A 26,835-nucleotide genomic window follows, 5' to 3' on the forward strand; every position below is an offset into this window, starting at 1 on the left:
CGGCAGTAAGGAAGAAGGACGAAAAATGCTTCGTGAAACAAAAATGAAGATTTTTCACGGCTTATCCGTTGAGATGAGATGTATGTTGAGGTAAGGGTTTTTTTTGCGGCTCCTGCTTCTATCATTTATGCCTAAGGGGTTTCCTTCCCTTTTTGCGTGGTTAGAAAGGGTGTGTGAGGGAGTGGAAGGTACAGTCCTGTCCCCGTCGAGAGGCAGCACAGACTGACACAGGCTTATGAATGATGTAACAAGTGATTTATTCATGGTAAAAGAATGCTTTTCCCCTTTTTACACCATGCAGCGTAAAAAATGGTCTCCATGAAGGTTGTTTTTTTTTGGACTCGGTGTCTTCTTTTCATGTCATTACTTTACGAAACAAAGCAAAAAAAAAAACATTTTGTGTCCATTTTGGATCGTTCACAAACTCGATTTCAAAATGAGATACTCGTTGCTGATGCTTTTCCAGTAAGTGCCGTACCCAAACCCGTTGGCCAAATTAAAAGCAAACCAACGAAACGGCTCAATCAACCGATTACGGCGCTTACTTTCAGCGGACAATTCGAAAAAGTGTTCACTCAGTGTTCGGCCACCCACCCAAAACATATGGCACCAGTCGGGATGCCGTTCCGGGTTGCGAGGAGGACGCAATAATCGTTAAAGAAATGGGCGCCAAAATAAGGCGATGCAATTTTTAAAGGTTAAGCTAGGCAACGGGCCCAAATCGAGGGTTTTTTTTTTGGGGCGAAATCGCGTTCGGTTAGCTTCTCGTTAGCCATCAATTGGGTACAAATCGCTTCCCTAATGGATCGGCGCACCAAGCACGGGAAGCACTCGAACGGACCGATGCGGCGCAGTGTTCTTCAGTGTTCTTCTTTTTTTTTGTTTGCTGCTGCTACTGTAAGGAGCCTATCTCCTGTGCCCGGCAGCGCAGCAGAAAATCCCTATTTACCACCGTTTTCCCTAGCGGTACCTACTGCACTTACACCGCACCATCGGGCAGGGGGGGGGGGGGGGGTGTAGCCGGGTGTCTAAATGGTGAGGCCCAATTCACTCACGGCTCCATTAGCAGTCGTTTTTTGTGTGTGTGTGGATATGTGCTGTTGTTGCTCGGTGCCCAACGAAATTGGGCTCTTCAACCCATTATGGCTTCGGGTATGGATAAGGGATCGTGTGTTGTGAGTGAACCAAAAGGAGAGCAGTTAGAGAGAGAGAAAAAAAGGGTAAACCCCCCGCATCGACGCTGCTGCTGTAACATGTACGGAAGTGTGAAATCGTTGGAGGCAAGGTAAAATTAGCACACCAGCTGGCATGTGTGAGTGCGAATAACAATAACAGTACCATTACGGCGCACCCAGCTGGGAGGGATTTGGGTTGAAAAGTTAAATTTGACGAAGGTGTACAGGCTGCACCGAGCGTGATAAGGTGATGGAGGTGGCAGCAATTGGAGTCGAGGGTTGAGACGATGAGGCGTTTTAAAAAAAAAACGAACGAGCAAGCTATTTAGCATCAACGATGATGAAGGTTTCGTGGATTTTCTTTTTTGCAATGGAAACGATATGACGGGGCCTCGAGGAAGAGTCGTTCGGTGTGTGGGTAGCGTGTGCATTTTATGATGAAACAACGTTTTGTTTTTTGAAGGTGTGAAACGAATGATGGAACATGTTGGGTGTATTATGCAGCCAATAGAATACATATTTTCCACGCTTACCGTTTGGTTGGTCGCTGTCAGCTGTACGCCACCCATCCACCAAGTAATCTTGGCCGGAGGTCGCGAACCCACCGACTGACACTGCACAATGTAGCGCCGATCAGCCGACAGTGGGCTGCTGCCGTTAACGATTTCTACCGCCAGAGGGCGTACTGCAAGTAAAAGCAAAAGTGAAATAATAGTGAAATGAAACAGCTTTGCGCAACTGGTTGTGACAAACACTTACATCGCAGCTCTATCGTCACGTTGGCCGTCACGTTTCTCCGGTAGAAGTTGCTCGCCTGACAGCTGTACACGTTGTGCTGGTGGGCGCGGGACAGATTTCTCACCACGAGCCGGCTGCTGAGCGTGGATTCGTGTGCATAATCGATCATCGCACTCGGTAGCGTCTTGCCGTTGCTGGACCAGGTAATCTTCGGCGTAGGATTGCCTGCAACAGAGCGAAAGGGAGCAGAAAATCGTAACGTTAATTGTGTGCGGACAGGATCAGAAACTGGCAACCACCACGGTGTGGTGGAATTTGGATTACGGTACTGATTTGTACGGTTCTGTACACTTTTTCTTAGAAATTGTTCTTCTCAAAACCAAGAAACTCACCAGGGCTCGCTCAGCAGTGACGAAATAGTGTAAATATTGACCGAAATGTTATCATTAAATCAATTACAGCCGTCCGCCCGGAACGACCCACCGACCCCGTCGGTACGGTGGATAGACGTAACGGCGCTAATGATACCGCAATTTGTTCCACTTCGGCGACGAGATGTCGAGCGGACAGTACGATGGTACGGCCGAGGCGCTTTAGGGCCAGCTCCTGCAGGGCGGCGTGGACAACAAATGGTTGCTCGTAAAATCGGAACCAATTAGATTATCCCAGCTCGACGCAACAGCATCAGGCAGATAATTCATAACAACTGTTTAATTTGGCGAAATTTAGATTTATTTAGCTTTGGTTTAGCTTGAGCTTTGGTCCCTATGGGACGGCATTTTCGAACTGCTTCTTGAGTGGTGCGTTACGTCCGACCACATTTTTGTGCGTTTATTATGTGGTTCGAATTTCGAGAACATGTTTGTAAGAATCAAAGAATTTCGCCAAAAATACTAGCTGGATCCCCTGTGAAACTTGTCACTCAAATTAAAAGCCGTTGGCAATGGTTTCTTTTGTAAACGTGGTTATCATCGGAAGCAAAATAAACCATACACAACCTCCAAATTTTCCACCTTTTAGAGTGCGCGTATGAACCACAGTTCCGGGGCGGAAATTTTCCAACCTTTCTCGGGAATGGCAGACACGCTTCGCACCGTTGTGCGCACAGCTTGCACCGGAAAAAGCAGGGCGTTCCTTACAACGAAAATCGCGCCCGTTGTTATGGGAGATAGAATGCGGAAATTCTAGACAACGCACCGTTCGCGCAACGGTGCGCCTGAATGGTAGGCAACCCCGCACGTACCGATAGAAACGTGTGCTGCGGGATGGTGAACTAGGAATATGAAGGCAACCGTTCTTCTGCCTTCCCTTCTGTGGGTCTGCAGTGGCACGCGACGAATCTCAAGAGGTCGAGAGGCTTATTTATTCGATCATGTTTATTGAAATGTATATTTCCACGAAAAGTCACGAGAGTGCGGGCGGTCGGAATAGGTGAAACAGGTGTCACGAAGTCTTGGTAGAACGTCTAGGTTTACACGAGGGAGCTACCACATCCTAGCTAAACTGGGAACGGCAGATAGACTTCCGTGCCCAGTGCTTTGCACCGTTGATGAACTTTGGCTGATGAGAATAGGGAATTGGAAACACACACACACAAACACACGCTCGAGTCGCAGTGTTGAGGTTAGAACGAACTAGGTTGCTCCAGCATGAGGGTTCTGGAGGTGAGTGTAGTGTTTCTCGACGACGAATTGCTATAAAGGTGCATGTCATGGCTCGGAACATTCCACGGGGACTTTCATGTTCTGCACTTTTGTGGCGTATCGTTTGATAAATGGGATAATTTACAGACGATCCGTAGGCTGATGTGCAGGCTAGAGCTACTACGCTCAAGAAGGATGTGCTCAAGGTGTTTGCTGCAAGCAACGGGGTAAACCATGCTGCAACGTTCACGGTATCAGACAATGGAAGGAGAGATTTCATGCATTTTTGGGTACAGTTGGGAGATGAATTTCACAATGTTTTTGTGACTTTCATTAAGTTCAGCAGGTATAAAACAATACATACTAGAACATTGATTCTTGTTGAAGAAACCATTGTTCGTAAAGTTTTTGAAAGTTATACATAATATCCTTGTGTTCTAATAAATTTCTTTTTATCAGAAATCAGAACTATAACATAAATAGTTAAGTTCTTGCCAGAGCTCTTGTTATGTTTCTAATAAAAAGAAATTTCAACCTTTGAAGTTCCTCTGCATTAAATCATTCATCAATCTGTTAATGTACTATCGGACTTCCCTAGGGCACTGCAGAATCATTCATTGTGTTGGACGTTTGTCTGTGTAGATAGGATTTCTTCTGCGCTATGTGCGTGTGTGTTACCAGTTAAAAGGCAGAAACTGTGAAACAAACGTTTCCATTCTACTCGGCAACAATCCGGCCGCTGGCCACCGTTGGTAATTGAATGAAGAAATATTGTAAACAAAATTGATTGCGTGTTAAAGTTCACGGGTTTATGTATCGGACCGTACAGTTATCGGGCTTCCTTTGGGAGGGTGCGGTTCGGTAAAGCTGTGCTTCCGGTTGTGCATGTCGAACCGGCGCTGGTCAGCCTCGGCCGTGCAGGTGTTGGTCGGAATTGCTACCGTGAGGTGAAAAGCAGGAAACAAAGGAAAGAAAGTACCCGTAAGAACCCACCGGTCGGAAGCGAGAGCGGCTTCCAGCGGGAAAGCGAAAACGAAACGCGCCAAGTGAGAAGTAATGTAAAGCTGACCTCATCTTACCTCACCGGGCGGGCAGGGTAATGGGACAGGAAAAGCCGACACAGTCGGGGCTTCGGTGCTAGGTTGTTGTTGTGGAGGTTAGGTTTCTATTTCATCCGTTTTAATGCTCCCCGAGGAGTGTAAGAAGTTTTTTGAGGTTTTCTCTGGGAGGAGCCGTGGCCATGGAAGAGCGACCACAGCGGCCAGTAAAGGAACTTAATAACAAAAGTAAAAAGAAAGGAAGGAGGCCAATTTTTATTGATCACCTAAGGGTAGCACCACAAAATGGATAGACAGTATTGAATGTTTGCCCCGTTCTCTCTCTCTCTCTCGCTTGCTTCGGGTGAGGATCTTTGGGGAATTTACCTTTCTCTTCCCCGGCGCTATTTTGCTGGCAAACTGGAAGGTGGTAGGAAAGTCGAGTTTATTCGCCCATAGCCATTCGCAGCACACGACGTATCGAGCATTCAGGCTGACCTTTCACACGGCACACGTTCTTCGGCCCGGTTGCGGCGTGTTCTCGAGCTCCTATTTTTCCAACTGGTGAAGAGTACAGCTTAAGGCTTTTGGCTTGACTTCTTTTAGCTGCTGCCTTTACAGTATTTTATGGCAATGGTGCTTTTGCCTTCCAGTTCCCGCTCAATCATCATGCGGTCGGTTCTTGGGAGGGCGGGTTCTTACCCGAAGGGTGAAACATCCACCCAACCGTGCCGACCGGAGCGAATGAGCGGAGGAAAGTCGAACGTACGGAACGGTACGGTCTAGGCGCACATATTCCACACCATCATAAACAGGCAGATGGTATGTGTGTGTGCCGGGCTGTGACCTTACGGCCTCCAAACCATTTGCTGGCTGGTTTGTGGGAAGGCATGGAAAATCGATAGAAATTGTTGCGAAAAGCCTTCGCGCCCAAAACCCCTGTTTGCGATGGTTTGCGAGAGTGCGGAATTTTATTCACTTCAATCGATGTCGATTGCTATTGGCGAGAGGGGTGCTCCGATTTTTTTTCTTATGCAAATAATCCGGAAAAATATGTTAAGCGGTAGGTTTCGGTCGGCACGTACGCATACGGTTAGCGCATACACTTGCTGCAGTAAGACGCACGATAAATTCCACAGCCCGGAAGTATTTATGTCACAATAAGAAAATAATATCCTGATCAACTTCCAGCCCATCCCGTTTGCTGATGCCCGGGCTGCGGTGGAAGTTCTATACAAATATAGGGTAGACCGTGTAATAAAAAAAACCCTAAGAAAAACTTGCAAACCTGTAGCAAATTAATCTCTTCATTTTCGATTATTATCATCCTGGTATGGCTATGGCTGTCTGCTAATAAAAAAAAGATCACTCAATTCTTGGTTGATTTCCAACGCTCAAGCAAACAGAACGATGCGGACAGAGGAACAGATACTTCCTTTCAATATTTAGGGTCGAGACGCAGCGGGTGGAAAGTTTCCATTAGACATCCGTTCAGGCACTTAACTTCCGCAAACAGTTCCAATCTTCAATTAAGATCTTCTTATTGGCGTGAAATCTGATGCTTACGATGAGGTGATGGTTGGAGCAAGTGAACCGACGCCAGGACGGGTCCGGGTCCATTCGGAACGTTTGCGGAAATACTTTCAAAGTTCATCTTTCTCTCCCCTCGGAGACTGAAATGAAAATTCCCATCCCCATTACAACAAAAAAGGGACCGATTTCTCAAGAAACACCGACATACAGGAAACATTTTCCTAACACAAACACACACACAACGTCCTGAAACCGTGACAGCAGGACAGGAAATCTTTTCCACATCGTATCCTCTAATGATTTCCATTCCCTAGAATGCTCTTCACTGTCTTGCCAATGTCCACTGTTCCAACCATCTACGGGATCGCTCCCTCCCCACCAGGGAATCAAATCGTCAAACGAACGGTGTTCGGCATCGGAGCGAAAATGAATGAGGCGAAATTAATTAAATCGTAAAATGACTGCCAGTCGCTTTTTCCAGAGAGGCCGGCCGCTGCGTCCTTTTGTGTGCCGGCGCCTTTCAGCATAATCTTTTCCACTCACGATCCATTCATTCATTCAACGGCCTCTCTTCTTTTTATGCCATCTTCATGCGGAACGGGGATGCGTGTTTCCGGTGAGCCCGTCCGTGCGGGTCTTGCCTAATCGACCTCCCAGCATCCGAACCTCATCATGCATCATTTAATCTTAATTATCGTGGTGACATTACACCGTCCCGTACGCATCCGTTCCATTCGCCGTGCTTTATTTTCCTGCCCTGCTGCAGCTTCAACCTTTTCGCAGTCTTATGGCCGTCGGTTTTGTGTGCGTGTAGTTGTGTGAGTTGCTTTTTTGTATGTGGATCGGAGATTGTGTCATCCACATGGTCAAACGGTGAATGGCAATGGTCTTGATGATGAAGAGTAACGATTTGCTACGACCGTGTGTTCTGTTTCCGTTTGCCCTTAGTTCGTATGAGCAATGTCTTGCTTCTGTAGCGAGCATGTGAGGTTACAGGATGGATTGGAAGCAAAAAAAAAAATGGAATGACTGTGGTCGTATAAGAAGATTAGAGGGAAAATTTCTTTTTTTTGTTGATTTTGTGCCACCGTGCATGTTGAGGAAAGCAAACAATAAAACAAGTGCCCGATAGCAACATGATAGTTGTAGGATGGCATACTTTGTGATAGCATTGCATGAGTATTGCAGTATTACGAAACAATGACAGTTATTTAACAATCATCGTATTCCATAAATATACCTAAAGTGTTACGTCTGTTTTAGCTGACCAAGACTTGTATAATTGACCAAATTAAACAAAACGAATCGCAATGACGTTGTGGTACGTGGTGATGACCTTCCTGTACTTCATTTAGGTACTTTGTCTGCCCTTCAACGAACTCATTGATGCTAGCACAATCAAGCAGAACGGAGTGTACAGACTCGGACCGAAATAGTTAGACCGTTTGGCTTCGAGAGGGCTGATTACTGGAAGGACTGATTGCTAGCGGTTTCCGTTGGTTTATTTACCATTCTAACAGTGCAGGCAACTGCTCACTTGATCTGTCGAATGTTACTACTCATACTGACGCATTGAACCTACGCTGCTAGTAGATCGATAGGGCATAGTAGCACTATTGGCGCTAGAAAATAAGCTATTTTTGGACACTGTAGTTCCTTTGCTGTTAGTTTTTTTTTCTTCTATAATGAAGCTCCTTCTTCTTGCATGCCAACCAACTTTGACAGATCGTACACCGTCTATTGATTGGAAGGCATGACCCATCACAAGTGTGAAAGACACGTGGGTTAACCCTTTACTCAAACAAATAGTAACAAAATTATTATGTTAAGCAACCAGCAACAGCACCAAACATATGTTTGATTTTTAGACGAAACTGCAACAATGTTCATGCTCTCTAGTGCTTTGCTTTAAATGTTTAAACGCACTGCAAACATTGCTCCAATTAGCAGTTTGCAGCCAAAGAATGGTCTTTAAAAAAATGGTAACCTTTTATCAAGCCCACTCCACAGGTCATTGGGTTAAAGTTTCATCCATGCACGGTACACCCCCAGGGAGGAACCTTACATTGCACCACCGGCTCCCGGTGGTCACCTTTCTCCTGCGCTCCCCAAATGTTTACGCTCTGCTGCTGTGCTATAAAAATTCATATTTTATAACACAACAACGGCAGTGGCAAAAGCAGTAACGGCAACACACAAAAAAACACAAGCTCCCCTTTCCGATAGCATTCTCTCCCCGCGAGCTCGGTGTGTTTATTGTGGCAACCGGTAGAAGGCTGACCTGTTTTAACCGTACCTAGCGTACCTTTCGGTGCCCTCTGGGTGGTGGGATATATTTGCCTCACCGCTTAAAACGGACTTGCCGTGTAATATTATACACTCCTCTGGCCAGGGTCAGTGTTGGTGGAGCCCCGGGGGGCGAGAAGTACCGAGAGTAGCAACAAAGTAGCAACGTACACCGTTACACTGCACTGGAGCGTAGGGTTGGGTTAGTGGAGATGATTGTTGGTGGGTAAGAAACACGCAAAAAAAAAGTTTCTCATTCAAGTACCGTGAAATAGGAGGAATTCTTTATTCACGGAAAAGCGAAAGCGAACGATGGAGAGAGGGAGTGCGGAAAGTGTAGTGCTGTGTTTACCTCCATGCAGTTGTTCTATTCAGCAGCTCGGTAGTTTTGCTCCCTCGATCCTTTCGAAGGTGTTGGGACATTTGATCGCATTTTAAGTTCGCACAATGACGAAACTGTTACAGCCCGAGTGTTTGATTGGTTGAAAGTCCCGTTTTTTTCTTCTGTTAGCGCAATCTCCTAACTTTCCCTTTTACGCAATTTTCTTAATCGAACGCTAACCCTTCCTTAGCCTCTCACTGATCACTTTCTTCCCCCCCCCCCCCCATCGTCGCGACCCCATCATTCAAGTGAACCGAATAATTCGTTCAATTTTCTTCCACTTCAGGAAATGTTCCAACCCCAGCAAAAGGGTAAATCAAAAATCGATTTCCTCCTGCCAATGCGTCCCTGCTCGGTAATGGGTTTATCCGCAGTGTGACTACCGTTAGCAAACGGGCTACCGGCTCCCCTCGCGTCGTAACCCTTGCTTGATGGCGCAACGATCGAATGAAAAGGCCCGTCGGCAAAAAAAAAGGGGAGGGTCTCCATGGACAGACAATTCAATTTTTACATTCACCCAAAAACCCTCGTAGCTCGTTGCGAAAATCCTAATCGAAACGCGACACAGAGAAGGTAACAAACCGATACGGTACCGGACGGCAAGAATCGATTCGATTTAACCGGCCCAAAAAGCCAAAGTGGCACTAAAATCGTGCGCTGCAGCGATTCTTAACATCGACGGGCGAACCCTCACCGAGGGGCCCACCTCACACCTCGAGAAGGCGCAGCGGCAGCATCGCTTACCCGAACTAATCGCTTAATTAATCAGCCATTAAAGATGTAAGCCGTCATTAGATACTAATTGAATTCGTTTTCATGAGCTCCTCGTGCGGCTGCTGGTTTGCTGGGTTTTTCCACCTTACTTTTTGTTGGGCCTGCATCGGCATCGGTTGGCACATTCTTTCGGCCCACGAAAGCGGCCTAACCGTGTGCCTTCCGGTGCCTTCGTGTTCGTTTTGTTTTATGTGACGGGGTTTAATGCGTTCAGGCGCTTGTACGCGAAGCACCGGTCTGACTTCATCATGCCAGAGAATGGCGCCATTTTAGCGCGAAACGCATACTGATGGCGACGGTGGCAACGGTGTCGGGAGCTAATGGTGATGCTCGCGATGCTTTGGCACGGTTAACAGTAGCATGCTAAGGAAAAGTGCCAACAGCATCCTGTTTGCCAGCCGTTAGGCCACGAAGGTGAGAGTGTGGGTAAGTGTGATAACAAAAGGTGTGAAGTTATTTGGCGCTCTTTTACATCTGCAGAAAATTGAACTCACGGGCACACCGGCATTGCCGTGTTTGCTGGAGCAGAAAGCGTGTGCTGCGAATGAAGTGAGGCGTTGAGCGTTGTTACGGCGTCAGCAGGTTGTTCTTGTCGCTGCTGACAGTTATTACGATCTAATGCAGATATGGGAATATTTGTCCACCGAGCCAGCGATAAGCTTTAATCAATGGAAGTTACTTACAATGGAGTCATAACAGAGAGTGCTATTATAAAGGGCAAATTATTGGCCAATGTTTTCAATGTGTTACGTTAAAGCAGTTATGTTTTGTATGTTGTAGAATAACGAGAATGGAACCTTTTCATAACCTGTTCACCTTCATTACGTTACGGTAACACACACACACAAAGTAGCACCCCTTACCTCGATGGGCAAATTAATTGAAACAGAACGCAAATGAAGATGTAATTATGTGTTCTTCTCACTTCCCACCATCCACAGCCAGCGAAACGCCATCCGGCAAACAGCGCAAACGTGATCGAAAGCAACGTGTCGCAAAAACTCCCCGAAGTGTTGCAAAGCAGTTCTTAAGCACTGGGGCACAACTCAACCCAACCCACCCCACGGGCACTGACATAATGCTAATGACCGACAGGCCTAACAGGGTGCTACAGTGGTGCTTTCCCAGCGCTCATCTGAGAGTTAGCGAACGGAGGGCCCTGCTCGTGCGGCACGAGGACCATTCACTGCAGTGCGTTTTCTTTTCGTTTTTTCGTCCCTTTCCCATCAGCCCATCGGGTCGCGAGGCATCAAGGTCGCGCGGAAAACTGGGACAGCAAACATGGAAATTCTTGCGCACTGGCGCATTCCAACTGGATGGCGAGCGGGCGGTGCAAAAATTAATTAACTATCTTTGCGCGTTAAACCGACGAGCAAACACTCCAACACCACTGGGGACGGTGGGGACCGCCGGGGGCATGACAGACGGTTACCGTTACCAAAGTGTCCACAGGAGACTTTGGATCACTGGCTCGCTCGTCTATCGGAAATGAGGTGCTGGTGCAGGTACTGGCCTCTTTTTCGGGGTGATTTAATCCCGTTTAAATGGTGCTTGAAAGGTTCTCACGATCGTTTTCGCGAACGTGAGAAATGGGGACCAAGGTAGCGTCAATTAGCTTGAAATCGTTCAGGTTTATGAGTGAGAATGGGCAGGCAAGCCGAGCGGTAGTTTAGTTTTATGAGTTCTGTTTAAACGAAGATTGGCACTTCTTGCCTGTTATCCTTGTTCCTTGTGATTTGAATCATAATTCGATTGCCCTGAAATCTTAGTTGAAACTGATGTTTAACAATTCAATTTCGTCTACAATTTTTTTTCCAAATAAAATGAAAAATAATCTATAAATTAATGGAAGCAAATTCATCAGCAGGTCTACAACAAATAGTTTGATGTTCATGAAGTGAATCTCACTACAGGGCCAATGAACACAAACCGAATGTAACATATTTTCTTCTACAGCTGAAATTTGCACCCACCCAGAAATGGACAAACACAGGCCACTGTGTGCCAAAGGTCGGAAAAAGTTCGGACATGCACTGCTCAGAATGAAATGTAAATGTATTCCAACCATACCCTGGAGAGGAAACTCGTGCCCGCAAAAATCAGTACATCCCATCTCGAGCTGGCACACAGTAAAAAAACAACAACAAAAAGCTTATGCCGTTTGAGCCAAATGCAAAAAATAAACAAGGAAGAGAAGGACTACATATCCAGGAGCGAATAGAATGGAAAAAAAGTTCACGCTCAGGCAAAAACATTTCCAGCAGCCAAACATTCCAGTAAACATTGTGTACATATTTTAAGTGAAAATAACAACAAATTCCACCATTACCCTCACGTCAACGGCTCCTCTAGCTGCCAGTTGGTTCGCCGTTTCGCTCTCACTCTTTCTCCTTTCGTCGGTCCAAAAACCTCCCCAACGAGTGGCCGTGTGCCGTTCCGTTGACGGAGAGACGACAAGCACAAAAGCAAAATAAAATATGCTACCAAGAATTAAAATTCGTTGAATGATAAGGGTTAAGGTTGTTATGCTTAGTGTTACGAACCGAGCTTCTCCGGCAGGCCACGCGAAGGTTTGGCCCTCAGCAAGAGTTGCAGGGTTGTAACGGAGGAGAAACAAACAGCAGCAGAGTGGACAGAGTATTTGATACTTTGCCTACTAACCAGTCCTTCCCGCTAGTTGCTTCTGATCCAAGGTTGGGAAGCCTATGCAGACGGAAGGGGGTGTTTGGCTCGGAAATCCAGGGGCTCTGTCCTATTTCGGATGTTTAGAATTAAACCTCTTTACTCCAAGAGCTTCTGCGTTTGAATCCTGCTTTATTCAAAATATGGCCTACTTTTATACTAAAATTTTCCTCCCAAGTTTACCCGAACATCCGTTCGGACGGGATAATTCGTGTTTCCAGAAACATCTTATTTTGACTTGGAAGGATAAACAATGGTTACTACGATTAGATTGGTAAAAAAAGAAATTTAGAATCGCGTGCGTAACATTCTCCCCACCATAATTCATCCCAATGGATTATGCTATATTGGCCGCGATTCATACATCATCTTCGTTTTTCAACTGTTGTACAAGTTTCGGAGCCCAATTGCATGGAGCTATCATACGTTTCTTTGGCGGGACTTTCTGCAAATTTTCTTCGGATAGCACTTTTCTTTTTGTTGGTGAATGCGGAGGCTTCTTCACAAACAGCAAATGCTCTTTCTGCTTCACGTCTATGACTGCAACTTTCACTGCTGGTCGTTTTATTACACCTTGGACTGTTTTGACCGACACTGATCTAACTTGTCCATCTGGTGCTGTTGCAGTCTCTACTATTCTTCCTTTAAGCCATTGTCCAGGTGGAGCGTTATCATTCGTGATGATCACTATATCATTAACCTTGATGGGTTCTACCTTGCACGTCCACTTATTTCGTTTGATCAAAGTAGGCAGGTATTCCTTTTTCCATCGATCCCAGAATGTTTTGGCATTGTGCTGTGCCAATCTAAATTGTTGCCGATCCACTTGCGATGTTTCAGTAGGTGCTGGTAAGGAATCTACACCTCTACCAATTAAGAAATGGAATGGTGTAAGAACCTCTTCTTCTTCTGACGTTAGCGGCAAATGTGTTAAAGGTCGCGAATTTAAAATGGATTCGATCTGAATTAAAGTCGCTCTTAAAGTTTCTGGTGTTGGGTGCCGCGTCTTCCATTCAGTAACCATATGTCGCAATGCTTTCTTTATGTTTTGAATCAGACGTTCCCAGGAACCTCCGAAGTGCGGTGCTGCAGGCGGGTTGAACTTCCATTCTATTTTATATTTTAGTGCAGCCTCACGTCCCATTCTTAGATCGATATCTTCGACAATTTTCTTTAATTCTTTTTCTGCGCCAACAAAATTTGTACCGTTGTCACTGTACAGATGTGTTATCTTTCCGCGGCGATGAAGGAAGTTATTCAAACACACCATGAAACTATCGGTGTCCAGTTTCTCTGCTAATTCCAGGTGTACAGCTCTTGTGCTCATACAGGTAAATATCGCTCCCCACCGTTTCTCAGTAGAGCGCTTAACGGTCACATCTAGAGGACCAAAGTAATCTACTCCTGTATGTAGAAATGGAGGATTGTATGGATGCGTTCTATATGTTGGAAGCGGTGCCATGAGAGGTGCTTTAGGAGCAGCGGTGTTCAAAATACATCTTTGGCAGCAACTTTTCACATTTTTTAAGACTGTTCGTAGATTGATAATCCAGTAATTTTGTCTTAAAACTCCTATTACAACATTATCTGCCTGGTGCATATATTTCTCGTGGTAGTCTCGAACGAGAAGTTTCACAACACGTGACCTTTGGGGTAAGATAATTGGCAAACGCGCGCTGTATGGCAAGCATGATGCATTTTCTAGACGGCCTCTTGATCTTAATATTCCTTTTTCATCTAGAAACGGTACTAGTGTTCGAATGCTGCTTTTGTTCGAAATCTCCTTTCCTTTTTCGAGAGCTTCCATCTCTTCAGGAAAACCTTCCCACTGAGCTTTTCGCAGTAATGAGAGTTTAGCCGTTTCCATGTCCCTGTACGATATGGTTCGAGAAAAATTGCTCCGGTTCTTCAAGAAATCGACGTATTTTTTCATAACTGTTTGGTGCTTCAGCAATTTGTCCCACGATGAAAAATAGTATTCTGGAGCAATTGTTTCTTTGTGCACGGTAACGAGGTGCTGTTCCACAGCTACTTCATGTACTCCAGGCCAGTCACGTTCATGCTCTTGTAAAAACTGTGGGCCATTGTACCATGTCCACGAATTGCTGGTGATTTTCGTGGCAATATCGGCTGGATTATCCTTTGTGGATACCCATCTCCACTGGTTGGCACTGGTTGTGTCCAATATTTCACTTACACGATGCGATACGAAAACTTCATACTTTCTATGTTCGCTGTTAATCCACGCAAGAACAGTTTTCGAATCACTCCAGAATATTGTACGACTAATCTTTAATCGAAGCTCTTTAATTACACTAGCAGTCAATCTGGCTCCTAAAACTGCTGCTTGTAGCTCGAGTTTTGGTATTGACAAAGCCTTCGTTGGAGCCACTCTAGACTTTGCTGCAACTAGTCGTACGACAAAGCAACCATTGAAATTGCTTCTTGCATATACGGCTGCAGCAAATGCTTCCTGTGAAGCGTCTACAAATGTGTGGATTTCAACTGGATTCATAATTGAAGCAACAATTGGTCTTGGGATGGCTAAATCTTTAACGCTGGTGATCATTTTAAGCCATTCGATCCATTTTCCATGCAAACTATCAGGAATCTGCGTATCCCAATCATTTGTTGCGGCGTTGATAGATTGCATTAGAATACGTCCCTGGATGGTTATGTGACTAATGAGGCCAAGTGGATCATATGCACTCATTACGAAGCTCAAAGCTTCTCTTTTGGTTGGCTTCTTTTCCAGATTTATCCGTCCAACATCTACCTTGTACCCGAAGCAATCTAATTGTGTGTTCCACTGGACACCCAGGATCTTCTCGACACACGAATCTTTTTCCTTTATATCGACGATAGCCTTCACCTGATGTCGTTCTTGAGGAATAGCTTCCATCAACTCTCGCTTATTCGAGATGAAGTTTCTTATATGGAATCCACCATTTTCGTGAACCTGAATCACCTCAGTCACCGTTTTAATCGCCTTTTCCATGGAAAAGAAACTATCGAGGTAATCATCCACGTAATGCTGGTTTCGAATTGGTTCAAGTGCTAACGGGTACATTTCACTATTCGCTTCCGCATTGCGATTTTTCACTACCTGCGCACATGCCGGTGAGCAAGTTGCTCCGAATGTCATAACCTGCATGACGTAAGTATCTGGTGTTCTGGTACTATCGCCGTCACGCCATAAAATTCGCTGCGCATCTTGATCTTCCTTCCGAATTTTCACTTGGTGAAACATCTCCTTGATGTCACCACACACACAGATGGGTCCTTCACGGAATCGAAGAAGCACTCCAAATAAAGATGCCATCTCGTCTGGACCAGTTAATAATAGTGAATTTAGTGAAACGCCGTTGACTTTTGCTGCTGCGTCAAATACTAACCTCGGCTTTGGTATCGGCTTATTTTTGTTTACTACCACAAAGTGAGGAATGTAAAATATTTTTTGTGAATGCCGTTTAAATTCTTCTTTCGTAAGCTTGCGTATGTATCCTTTCTGCTGGTACTCTTCAAATGTTTTGCACAGCCAATTTTTCAAACCAGGGTCCTTTGCTAGCTGTCTCTCTTGCGTTGCTAGGCGACGGAGCGCGTTGCTATAGCTGTTCGGCAATATGACGTCATCATCTCTCCATAGCAAGCCTACTTCGTATCTACCATCCGTTTTCTTCAGTGTTTTCTCGATGATGGTCTCCGCTCTCTCTAATGCTTGAGATTTTACTGTTTTCACCGGTTTAACGCCAAACTCTTCGGTGGAAAAATATCGTCGCATCATTTCAGTCATCAAATCCTCGCTCTTGTGAATCATTAAGTGATTTGTTTCTGATAGACATATTTTGTCGATGCCAAAAATCAACCATCCAAGTTTGGTTTTAATCGCCATTGGTTCTTCCGGTCGTCCCATCTTTCGACCAAGCGGCATTAAAAGATGACTGTGGTTTAATCCAATCAGCACAGTTGGACGAGCTTTCTGGTAGTCGGATAGCTTGATGCCTTTAAGATGCGGATAACGTGCTGCTAATATGCTGCCAGATAGCGTTTGACTTGGCAGTTGTAGATTTTTCACAGTCCGTATACCATTAAGTAAATGTTCTTTTTTCTCGTTCACTCCTTTGATCATGCAGCTCACTCTTCTGCTACAGTTTTCCTGCACCGATAGGTTTTGTGTCCATGTTAGGGTTAATGGATCGGTTACACCGTTTAAGTGCAATTTATTTGCCGTATTCTCTTCGATGAGTGTTAAAGATGACCCGGCATCTAAAAATGCGTACGTTTCTAATGTGTGATTATTGTTTCGCAACACCACTGGAACAATCTGGTAGTAGACATTTTGAATTGTTTGATGGTAATTCATCCGAACTGTGTCTCCAGTGTGCAGTAACTGATGATGGGTTTCTCTGCATCCTTGAATACCGCATTCTCTAGCCGCATTGCAATTGTTCTGGCTATGATTATTCGATGTCAAACATGCTTGACACTGCTGGCTGTTTACCACTATTTCTAGCCTTTCATGTACCGGAATATTCTTAAAACGTTCACATCGATATAGTGCGTGAGAACCCTGACAACATGGACATGGCTGGAAAAATCGTTGAACGTTCCGCACACGTGTATTGAATGGTCTTGTTTGTGTGTTCGTCGGGCGAGAATTATGAGGTTGTGGTGGACGATTCATCGGACGATTGTTGTTTATTTCCGCTGGACGTTGTTGATTTGGCGAAAATTGAGGACGATGAAAGTTTAAAGGTTGTCGAAATCTTTCATTCCTTTTCGGCAATTTTCTGATATTTTCTGCTATCGGATAAAGCCATTCACTAAAATGTTCAAGTGTTGGTATTTTGTTCTTTTTCTCAAGGCTAGACTTAAATTCGATCCATTTCAATTGTTTATCGGTCGAAAATTTAAAAATTAATTCATCCACTAAACGATGGTCTTGAAGGTATCCCTCTTTTTTAATGGCTTTGAGGTTGATGATCATGTCTTCCAAAGCATCTGACAGATCCGGTATCTTCATCTGGTTCTCGACTCTAACCTTCAATACTTCTCCAAGTAAATCTTGATACACTTGTTCTGGTCTCCCGAACTGTTCTTCTAATTTCTTCATAATGATTGGAACGTTGTCTGGTTCGAGAAACAATCGACGAACACATCTTTCTGCTTCTCCTTTCAAAGCATGTTGTAAACGATTTAAGTTTTCTACATTGCTGAAACTTCCTTCCTCAGTGGTTTCTTCAAAGGCACGTTTGAACTTCGGCCAATCTTTTGAAGTACCATTAAAATTTGGCAAACTATTGAGGGTCATGCGCTTGATATGAGTTGATGAGGTCAAACCACTCATTTTCAACGCTTCAATTAGTGCCTTTAGGGTTGTATCCTGATTTGTTGATTGCGAAATTTCCATATACTCCGCCCTATCGTTTCTGCATTTCACGCAAACAAATTCTTCATCTTCATCGGGCAATCGTATCACCTTTACGCATGAAGCGTGAAACCAACGGTCGCATTCATCGCAGCGTACCATATCATCAATGTCATCTGGCTTGGTGCACAAGCGACAAGCACCTTGCTCATTTTCAACAAAATATAATCTTCTGCTCGCCATTGTTGAAAGTTAGTATATCTGTGCAGCAAAGAATACACAGATCCCTTTCGACAAGCAGAAAAAATTATGTCTCCGACACAACAGACTTCTAGATCGAATGCTTCGTAGAGAAAATTCTCACAGGAACCGATAGCTTCGAAAAAGAAATTTTCTGTTAAATCTTCTTCCGTCTTTCAAGAACCGATAGTTTCGAAATCGTAATTTTCCGCGAAATCTTCTTCCTCTCTGGAGCCACCAAATGTTACGAACCGAGCTTCTCCGGCAGGCCACGCGAAGGTTTGGCCCTCAGCAAGAGTTGCAGGGTTGTAACGGAGGAGAAACAAACAGCAGCAGAGTGGACAGAGTATTTGATACTTTGCCTACTAACCAGTCCTTCCCGCTAGTTGCTTCTGATCCAAGGTTGGGAAGCCTATGCAGACGGAAGGGGGTGTTTGGCTCGGAAATCCAGGGGCTCTGTCCTATTTCGGATGTTTAGAATTAAACCTCTTTACTCCAAGAGCTTCTGCGTTTGAATCCTGCTTTATTCAAAATATGGCCTACTTTTATACTAAAATTTTCCTCCCAAGTTTACCCGAACATCCGTTCGGACGGGATAATTCGTGTTTCCAGAAACATCTTATTTTGACTTGGAAGGATAAACAATGGTTACTACGATTAGATTGGTAAAAAAAGAAATTTAGAATCGCGTGCGTAACACTTAGGTTGCTGTACTACCATCATTGTCCACGCTTTTCACACGGCGTCCAACGGTGCACACCTCAACACCGTTCCGGAGCAGCTCGGCACAGGCAGCCGAGGAAAGATGAAACCTATTTACATTTCGTTCTACAAACAGCTGGAAACTATGTTACATACACACACAGTCCAGCGACGTGTGGCGGTCCCCGGTGGACACCAAATTCAAACAAACAAACAAAACTCAAATAAATGGAAAACGGGGGAGGGAAAAATAACAAGCCCAGAAGGGGAACGATTGCAATTTTCAGTTCTTTTCTCTTCGCCTTAGAAACGTTCACAGCAAAGTGAGTGGCAATTTCCTTGCGCGAGAGCCAGCTGTGTGATTTTTTCTTTACACTGTACCCAGCATAGAGGTTTCCCTTTTTTTTGCCATTCTGGGAAAATGGTTGCAAATCCTTCGAAAAAAAGTTTTTCTTTTCTCACCAATAGCGTACAAATTCCTACAGCAAGCGGTTGGGTTTGGAAGAAGGTATAAAGTCAGACGCATACACACGAAAACGTACGCTACACACTCACTCACACACACACATACACACACATACAGGCGATACATACCTCCAGTGACGACGCATATCAGCACCAGATCGCCACCCTCCTCGTAGGGTCCGGCGTGGGATGGAAGCACGACTCCAGCCTCATTATGAATTTTCGGTACATCGGGCGGTACTGCGGCGGGGGAAAGGAAACGAAAAGATCCGAAAGAGAGAATCATTAGAGTAAGCGTAAACGAGATAAAAGTGGACAGTAAAACGTTTAGGTAATTGGTTGCAGGGTTAGTCAGCGTCGGCGTCTTTTTTTTTTTTGCCTGTTAAGCTAGACGAATACATAAGCTACGGTGTCAGTTGGTCGGGCAATGGGCAGTGGAATGGCATGAATAGGATCGAACCGTGCCTTACGCACGCCAGACAGTGGGTAGGATGAACGATGTAAATATATCCGCCCGGCTTTGCCGACCGGTAAGCGTATGTCAATCGTCCCTTATCACCGACGTACGCCACGTGTGATCCCGTTTCGATCCGACACGTTGTTAAGGGCCGGATTAAGGATGATGGTAGTAAAAATAGTTACAATGTTGTCTGTATTTCAGCTCCTTCAGCCGCTAGATGGCCACGTGAGCAGTATAACACAAGTATCCAAGTGCTATTATTATCCACATAATGATTGACGAAGGTTGTGTTGTGTTACGAGATAAATGATTAAATACAGTGCTGAAGGTTAAGCTATCTTGCATCTTTTTTATCAATTTAATTCAAACAAAGCAGTGGAGGTTGGTTTGCAAACACGATTAAAGGTTATTTCGCAACGCACTGCCTTAAACACCAAGCGATTGATCGATTACAAGTTATTTTGATAATCAAAGCTGAAGAACTTTTAAGACAATTTCCTTCTAAGTATCTACTAAAAGTATTAAACAGAGATTTACAGTTCTAGAAAAATCGGGTTGCTGATTCATTTTACTAGCAATATGCTCACTTTGGCACTCTGTGTTGATCACATTTGTCAGCACAGCTGCACCCTATTCAAACACTCATTTTGATATAGCACACGGTTCAGGTTTTGGTAATAAAAGTGTGTTTGTTTGCAAAATCTTCGAATAGAAGTCCGAAAACGTTACAAAGATTGGTCTTTGAACATGTGTACCACATGTCCCAAATGTCAAAATAACCCTTCAACTCGTGCTGCGCCCAAGGTTATTTAGAATGTCACGAAACACACCAAGTTACTTGCTGCTTTGAGACGGCTTTCCTCGGCTCTGTTTTTCGGCTCTCAACATGTTTAAACAACTGGCAAAACCCCTTAGTCAAACGCCTCCACGTAGTCGTCCCAATTGCGCCGGTTTCCTTGTTTGCGAACAAAATCGCAGCACATTTTTACCATTCAAATGCGAAGTGAGCGCGCGTACGCTAACTGCTTAAAACGTGTCGCAAAGTCGCTGGCACCATTACACGTCTGCTCGCTGCGTAACGCAGACACGCCAGTATGGCTAAGCTCGTTGCGTTTCTCGCTGTGCTGCTGTGCGGCAACCTGGCTGCTGCCGCGAGCGCAGATCTTATATCCGTTCTGGAGCAGCTGGCGGAAGGTCCGCTGGCACGGCTGCTGGATTTGAACATCGACCCACCGCCCCGAACCGCCGGCTTCTCTACGCTGCTGCCCCAGAGAAGCATCCGATTGACCTGCACCAAGACGAGGGAGCCCCGTTTCCAGGAAATATTGTACGGCGATGTGAACCTGCAGAACAAGCTGAACTTTTCGCTGCCGCTGACGATCGCCATCCATGGCTGGCAGGAGAGGAACCTCAGCACGTACAGCGCGCTGACGATGCCGTACCTGCGCTTCGCCAACAACACCAACTACTGCCTGCTGGACTGGAGAGCGTACTCCGAGTTTGGGTATCAGATCGCGGCCCGCCAGAGCGTCCCGCTGGTGGCGCAGTATTTGTTCGGATTTTTGCAGAACCTCAGCCTGCTGTACTTCCCGCTCGAGAGTGTGACCCTGATTGGGTTCAGCATGGGCGGACACATTGCCGGACTGACGGGTAAGCTGCTGCCGGGCCGGATCGGTACGATCTATGCGCTCGATCCGGCCGGTCCGCTGTTCTCGCACCCGGTCGACATTGGGCCCAAGCGCCGGCTGGATGCGTCGGACGCACAGTACGTGCAGGTGATCTACACCTCCCGCTACACGGCTGGCTTCGGAAAGGTGCTTGACGGTGCGCAGAACTTCCTGCTCAACAAGGGCTACCATCCGCAGCAGCCCTGCACCGCAAAGGGTGACGGTTTGAGCGAACTAGCCGGGGCGCTACAGTGCAGTCACAGGTACGCGGTGAGTCTGTTCGTGAGCAGCCTCGACCCGAACAACCCCATCATCGGCAAGAAGTGTCCGACGATCTTCGGGGCACGCGTGTGCCTAATGCCGACGAAGGATCGCCTCGGTATATATGCGCAAAGGTAAGCAAGTGCTCGAGCTTGAGCGGTTAGACGGTTCGATCAAATGATTGGGTGCTTAATGTGTAATGCTATTTTTGTTTTGTTTTTCACAGAATTCGTGGCGACTTTTACTTGTAAGCGGAGTTGTAAACGCGCAAGCGAATTGAAAATGCGGATAAATCTTCCTGAAACATCGTATTTTTACTTGTAGTAACAAGTGCGGCCATAAAATAGACCTTCCGTACGATCGTCCTCTTCCTACATTCATCCGAAAAGTGGGAGCGGGTGGAAAATATGCCCGAAAGTAAGGGCACTAAAAGTATGGAATTTAAGGCTTAAGGAGCGCACTTAAAAGCACCACCATAAAACACAACGTGTGCTTCAGCAAACCCAACAGGTGAATAATGATGATTATGCGGCAAGGGAGGAGAGCGCGTAGCGCGGACGAGCGTGGGGTTTATTGTTCGCAATCACCGAAAGTGTACTGCATGCTTTGCATTTGCATAATTTAAATGTTGAGCTGTCGAATCGACGCATCGGCGCCTGGTGGTGGCGGTGTGAGCAACAGGGATGGATGGGTGGTACGCTTTTTATGCTCCTTTCCCGTGTACAGCGCATCTCGCGGAATTAAAGAACGCTGCCTCCATCTTGATATATGCATCGCTCTGCATCTCTTTCCTCATTCATTTCCCATATACTAAGTCAAAGAGAGAGAGAGAGAGATAGACAGTGTGAGAGAAAGAGAGCGAGCAAGTCCTTACGGTGGCATGAAAAGCAATTTCGTTGATGATAGCCACACACTGATGATTATATGCAGTAAAAACCGGCGACGCACTCACGGAAGCTCCACACGGGAGATTGCCAAGCCATCGTTTGATGTTGGTTAGCACCCTCATACACACAGACACACACACACAAGGTACGGTATGTGATGCAAAAAACGGGCTTAACTAGCAAACGTGTGTCCGGGTGTCTTTTTCATTGCCATTATATTGGCGACGTTTGTGCGGTTCTGCTGCCACGTGGTGCACTGGGCATGATGATGATGGTGGTGGTGGTGCATCATTTTAATGCGAACATGGCAAAAGCGGCTCAACAGATGAGCTTAAAACATATCGTTTAATGGCTTGGCATCGCTGGTGGAAGGATTTGGATGCGGTTCTGCTGAGTCATTGCAACTATTTTACAAACGCTTTTTGTCTGATTGCGTTGGACATTGCGATGAAAGCCCAGACACACTGTGGATTAAAAATAATTCATTTCCAGCACGGCGAAAAGAAAGTGTTTGCTTCCCTGTTTGACTGTGGCTTCCTCGTCGTAAGAATGCACACACACACATGCAGACTCACACGTACACAATGCAAACACCCGCCACGAGAAGCCACAGCTGTGCACACAAAGCATCCTGGAACACAATTAAGCACCACACAGCGGATACGCATTGTGGTCAGCGCTCGTTTGGGGAATGGAAGTCACCTCTTCTAATAATCATTTTCCGGACCCTGGGGTGCATTGTTGCGCACGCTTGAATTGCAGCCCTGCATATCCCCCCTGCCCGGAACTACGGTTGCGGTGGTGCATTGTTCCAGTGCAATTGTTTTCCTCCGAAACCGGGGGCTTCCCAATTAAAATTCTTCCCCCCCTACCCGAGTGAAAGGTGCAATGAACCTGTGACTCGTGTATCAAACAGAATGGCTCGTCGAGCGGCTGTGAGTGAAAAGCACCCATTTCATTCATTTTAGCACCCAGTGCTTCCCAGTGCTGTTGTGCGATGCTTAGCGGCGAGTAGTGTTGGTGCTTTCCGGACTTGAGCCAAACCCGTTCCTCCGTTCGGCCGGAACCATTGACGGCAAACAATGCGCACAGTGTACAAACCGAACCACCGAAGCTGCGAAAGAAAGGAAGAGCGTCGCATATAGAGAGCTAGAAACATAACTCCCCAGCGGTGATTGCAATTGTCAGGCGTTCTTTTCTGTAGTTCCGCACGTGTTTGGTAAAAATAATAAGAGAAAGAAACACACCGACCGGGACGGCTAACAATGGAAGGTTGTGCACTCTGGCAGGGCGAGGGGATAAAAGCCGGAAAAAGTGGAGCAGTTGAAGATGTATATTTCCGGATTGGCGAGTGTGTCGTAGTTTCGGTGCGATTACTTACCCACAATTTCTAGATTTACGTTACTATTTTTCGTAGGTGATAGCAAAAAGTCGACACGGCAACGAAAGATTCCGGCGTCCTTTTTCTGTAACGAGGTGAAAAGAGGGAAGGGAAGAATTAGAATGAGGGTAGTATTTCCGTGAGCAGTCCGTCGGAAACGGATTTAGCGGCACGGCAAGCTGTTTCTTTGCATCTTGTGCACTTATTCTTCCGGCTGTGACGATATAAAAAAACACATCTGATGCTTGTGTTGGGTTTGGAAAGTATTGGAAATGATTATAAATATGCCTTAATAGAGTTGTTGAAAAAGTAAGATTAAATTAAATGATGCAGATTGTTTCAATGTTCAATGTGAGGTTTGTAAAGTTCATTGATTCTAGTCCATTTGCTGAAGTTCTACTGAAATTTGCTTATTAATTCAAATAACTGACATTGACCCAAGTTCCCAAAAAAATTGAACCCATCTCCAGCTTGAGGATTTGGGCCCGGCTAGTCAACAGACAGGCTGCCTTCGTCGTCCTTAAGCTCCGCATTAGTCAATCCTTCGGCTGCCGAAACCCAAATCCTCAAGCTCATCATCGCCTTGCCCACGGCGGTGCAAATGGGTGCAAAATTGGACCGAAATAAATGACCAATCTCCCCGGACAGCAGCAATTGAAATCTCGTTTCGCCGAAGCTAATCCACACTGAATCGAACTCGCTGCAGCAGCATTTCTTGCATGGTTGAGTGGAATTCCCTAATGATCGCAATATATTTTCTTTCCCCCTAGTCCCGTCGACACTCTCTCGCCAATGAGTCGAACGTCTCGGCACACGGAACGCTGGCGCTGGTTTGCCAAAGAAATAATCTTTCCATCCCCGTTGCAATACTTGCCTGCGTTTGCAATGGATTGGTCCTGAGACAGAATGGAATGGAAGCTAAAATCTGTTTTGCGTGTGTATCTGTGTGTGTGTGTGTATGTTGAATGGGGGCTCGTATCGATTTGTGAATCTAATCGACAGCAGTCGTGCTTTATCACGATGCTGTGTGTGCTTTCGCGCAGTAGCAGCAGCAAGCAAGAGGGACCGAAATGGGTCCGAGCCAGTCAACCGTGGGATGCACCAATTAATCGTCGATGAGATGAGCAGCAATTGATTTCGATTAAAATGCGAAATAATGCTCCCACGAACGTGCCGCCTACTCACGGAACGGAACCATCAAAGTCTTAGACCGCTCGTTTGGATTGGTGTATTGTTGGTACTGGAGTGCTTTTTTTGTGAAACGTATGCAATATTACTTATTTCCTTTGACACGCAAATGCTCGGGTGAGAAGAAAGGCGTCCAGAGCTATAAAAATACCAACGATGCAATGAGGGAGAAAGCATTTAAACTGCTGCTACAGTGAACGCTACCCTTCGAAAGGAAATGGGCTAACCGGCCGAATAGGAGCATTGCTGTGCGGAGCTGAGGGGGAAAAAATGCGACAGAAAGCAGGGTGCAAAAAATGGCTACTATTGAAGCGAAATGCAAATTTGTGCTCCCAGTGTCTTGTCCATCTTCTCGCGAATTTAATTCCAATCGTTTTTCAATGTATTTTTCTCGCGTGGTCCATTCTTTGCCCTCAGCTGTACAGACATTTTCTAGCAGGGCGCATGGGATGGATGGCCCTACAGAGTGGGTGTGCCGCGGGTGGAAGGTCGGTGGGAAGTGATGGTGTGTAAAAATGGAATTTCAATTCAACAGTCCGGCGCGGGGACAGAATCATGTGATGGCGTAATACCGAGATGAATGGAAATCACTGACGCTTGAAGTGATTGAGTGGCAGGTTTCGTTGGGAAGTAATTGGAAATGGCAGCGGTGCCGAATGGCACGCGAAGGATAGGATCGCAAATGGGATGGACAAATATTGGGGCGCTGTTTCTTTACGTCAACGTTATCATCTGTGATTGGATCTTTGGCCAGAGCAAAGCGGTAATGATGCGTAATTGAATTTGAGATGGAGAAATTTCTCCACGAGTTTGTTATTTTTTGGTTAGATTTGTGCAATTTTAAGATATTAGCCATTGAAATGGTGATTGAGAAAGCTCCATTAACAGTCAAATAATTAGAGTGGCTTTATCTGTCCGGCGTTGTGATCCGCTCCAACTGATTCTGCTTATTAGTTTTTGCTTTGCGACGAGATAAAACTGAACGTACCTGTACAGGACTGATGACCAGCACCGCCCGGCTTTGCTCGCGTGTCGTTTTGAAGTTGGCACGATCTTCCAGGATGGCGACATCCTTCCAATGAGACGGCGAGTTGACGTGCGGTCCACGTGTATCGTAGCTGCCAGGAAGAGAGAAAAGTAAAGGTACGTGAGCATGTTTTTTTTTCTTCCCCTGCAAGCAACTTAGGTGATGAACTTCCCGATAACATGTCGGCAAATTGAAATCGTTAAAAGTTACGGGCACACCATTGGGGATGGGAACCTGTCGGTCTGGGGCTCGCAACAGAGAAAAAGAAATAGCCCTATTCAACGCCCCGGAAAGCAAGAACTCCCTGTACTGCACATCCCAAAATCTGTTCCCAAGGATTTGGCACGGAAATGGGACTCGTTATGATCCGGGACGAATCGATGCTTACGGCTATCGGGACCCGTATACCCGCACCCGTGAAGTGTAGGAAAAGTCGTATAACTTTATGTACGTCCCTGGTGCGCAGTGCTCTATGTGTGCATGGAAATCGATTCAATATCCTCCCAGTAGCTGCTGCCCAGTACCTGGCAACATACATTTTATTTCCGCTTGCCAAAAGCAAATACCTTCCTTCTGTAGGGTGGGCGAGTCTTTTGGGTCAGGAGACTTTTGACATTTCATTCTATTGCGCTGACATGTCGTAGCAACTTCCATGGGATCGGATGGGAGTCCCGTCCCAGGGAGTTGTCACATGAAAGTGGATAGTGATTTGCATCGAGCAGGAGCTGGAGTCCCGTACCGTTTCAATGCTGCCCGGGTACCATTCTCAGGTAGCTATTACCTTCCTATCTATCTGGAGCAGGGTTTTTCTTTTCACCGAAAATAGTACGATGACGATGAAGTTCCTGCTGTCATCCTGTGCCTTGCCAATGCGCCCGGTGGGTTCTACGGTTTACCAACCAAACACCGAAACTCGTTAAGCACGGTTCATGCAATGGA

The 26,835-nt window shown here is 45.8% G+C and overlaps 2 protein-coding genes across 7 annotated transcripts in view; one reads left to right on the plus strand and one right to left on the minus strand.

The window, feature by feature from the left end:
* Nucleotides 1-26,835, minus strand: part of LOC120948514 (hemicentin-1) — a 194,028-nt gene that overhangs the window by 101,520 nt on the left and 65,673 nt on the right. For all 6 annotated transcript variants that reach the window (XR_005750957.2, XM_040364925.2, XM_040364927.2 and 3 more), the window contains 5 exons: nucleotides 25,858-25,987; nucleotides 23,682-23,766; nucleotides 19,155-19,265; nucleotides 1,935-2,138; nucleotides 1,709-1,860 (listed from right to left, as the gene is read on the minus strand). Coding sequence is in view for 5 of the 6 variants with exons in the window: in XM_040364925.2 (XP_040220859.2) it covers nucleotides 1,709-1,860; nucleotides 1,935-2,138; nucleotides 19,155-19,265; nucleotides 23,682-23,766; nucleotides 25,858-25,987 (682 nt within the window). In the remaining variant the exon portion in view is untranslated. The remainder of the gene's footprint in view (nucleotides 1-1,708; nucleotides 1,861-1,934; nucleotides 2,139-19,154; nucleotides 19,266-23,681; nucleotides 23,767-25,857; nucleotides 25,988-26,835) is intronic.
* On the plus strand, nucleotides 20,512-22,178 carry LOC120948515 (phospholipase A1 member A-like). Its single transcript, XM_040364930.2, has 2 exons — nucleotides 20,512-21,547; nucleotides 21,640-22,178. Exons 1-2 carry the CDS (start codon nucleotides 20,580-20,582, stop codon nucleotides 21,662-21,664), a joined length of 993 nt encoding a protein of 330 aa, XP_040220864.2. The 5' UTR covers nucleotides 20,512-20,579; the 3' UTR covers nucleotides 21,665-22,178.

The sequence above is a fragment of the Anopheles coluzzii genome, chromosome 2 (assembly GCF_943734685.1).
Source record: "Anopheles coluzzii chromosome 2, AcolN3, whole genome shotgun sequence".
In the NCBI taxonomy this organism is placed as follows: domain Eukaryota; kingdom Metazoa; phylum Arthropoda; class Insecta; order Diptera; family Culicidae; genus Anopheles; species Anopheles coluzzii.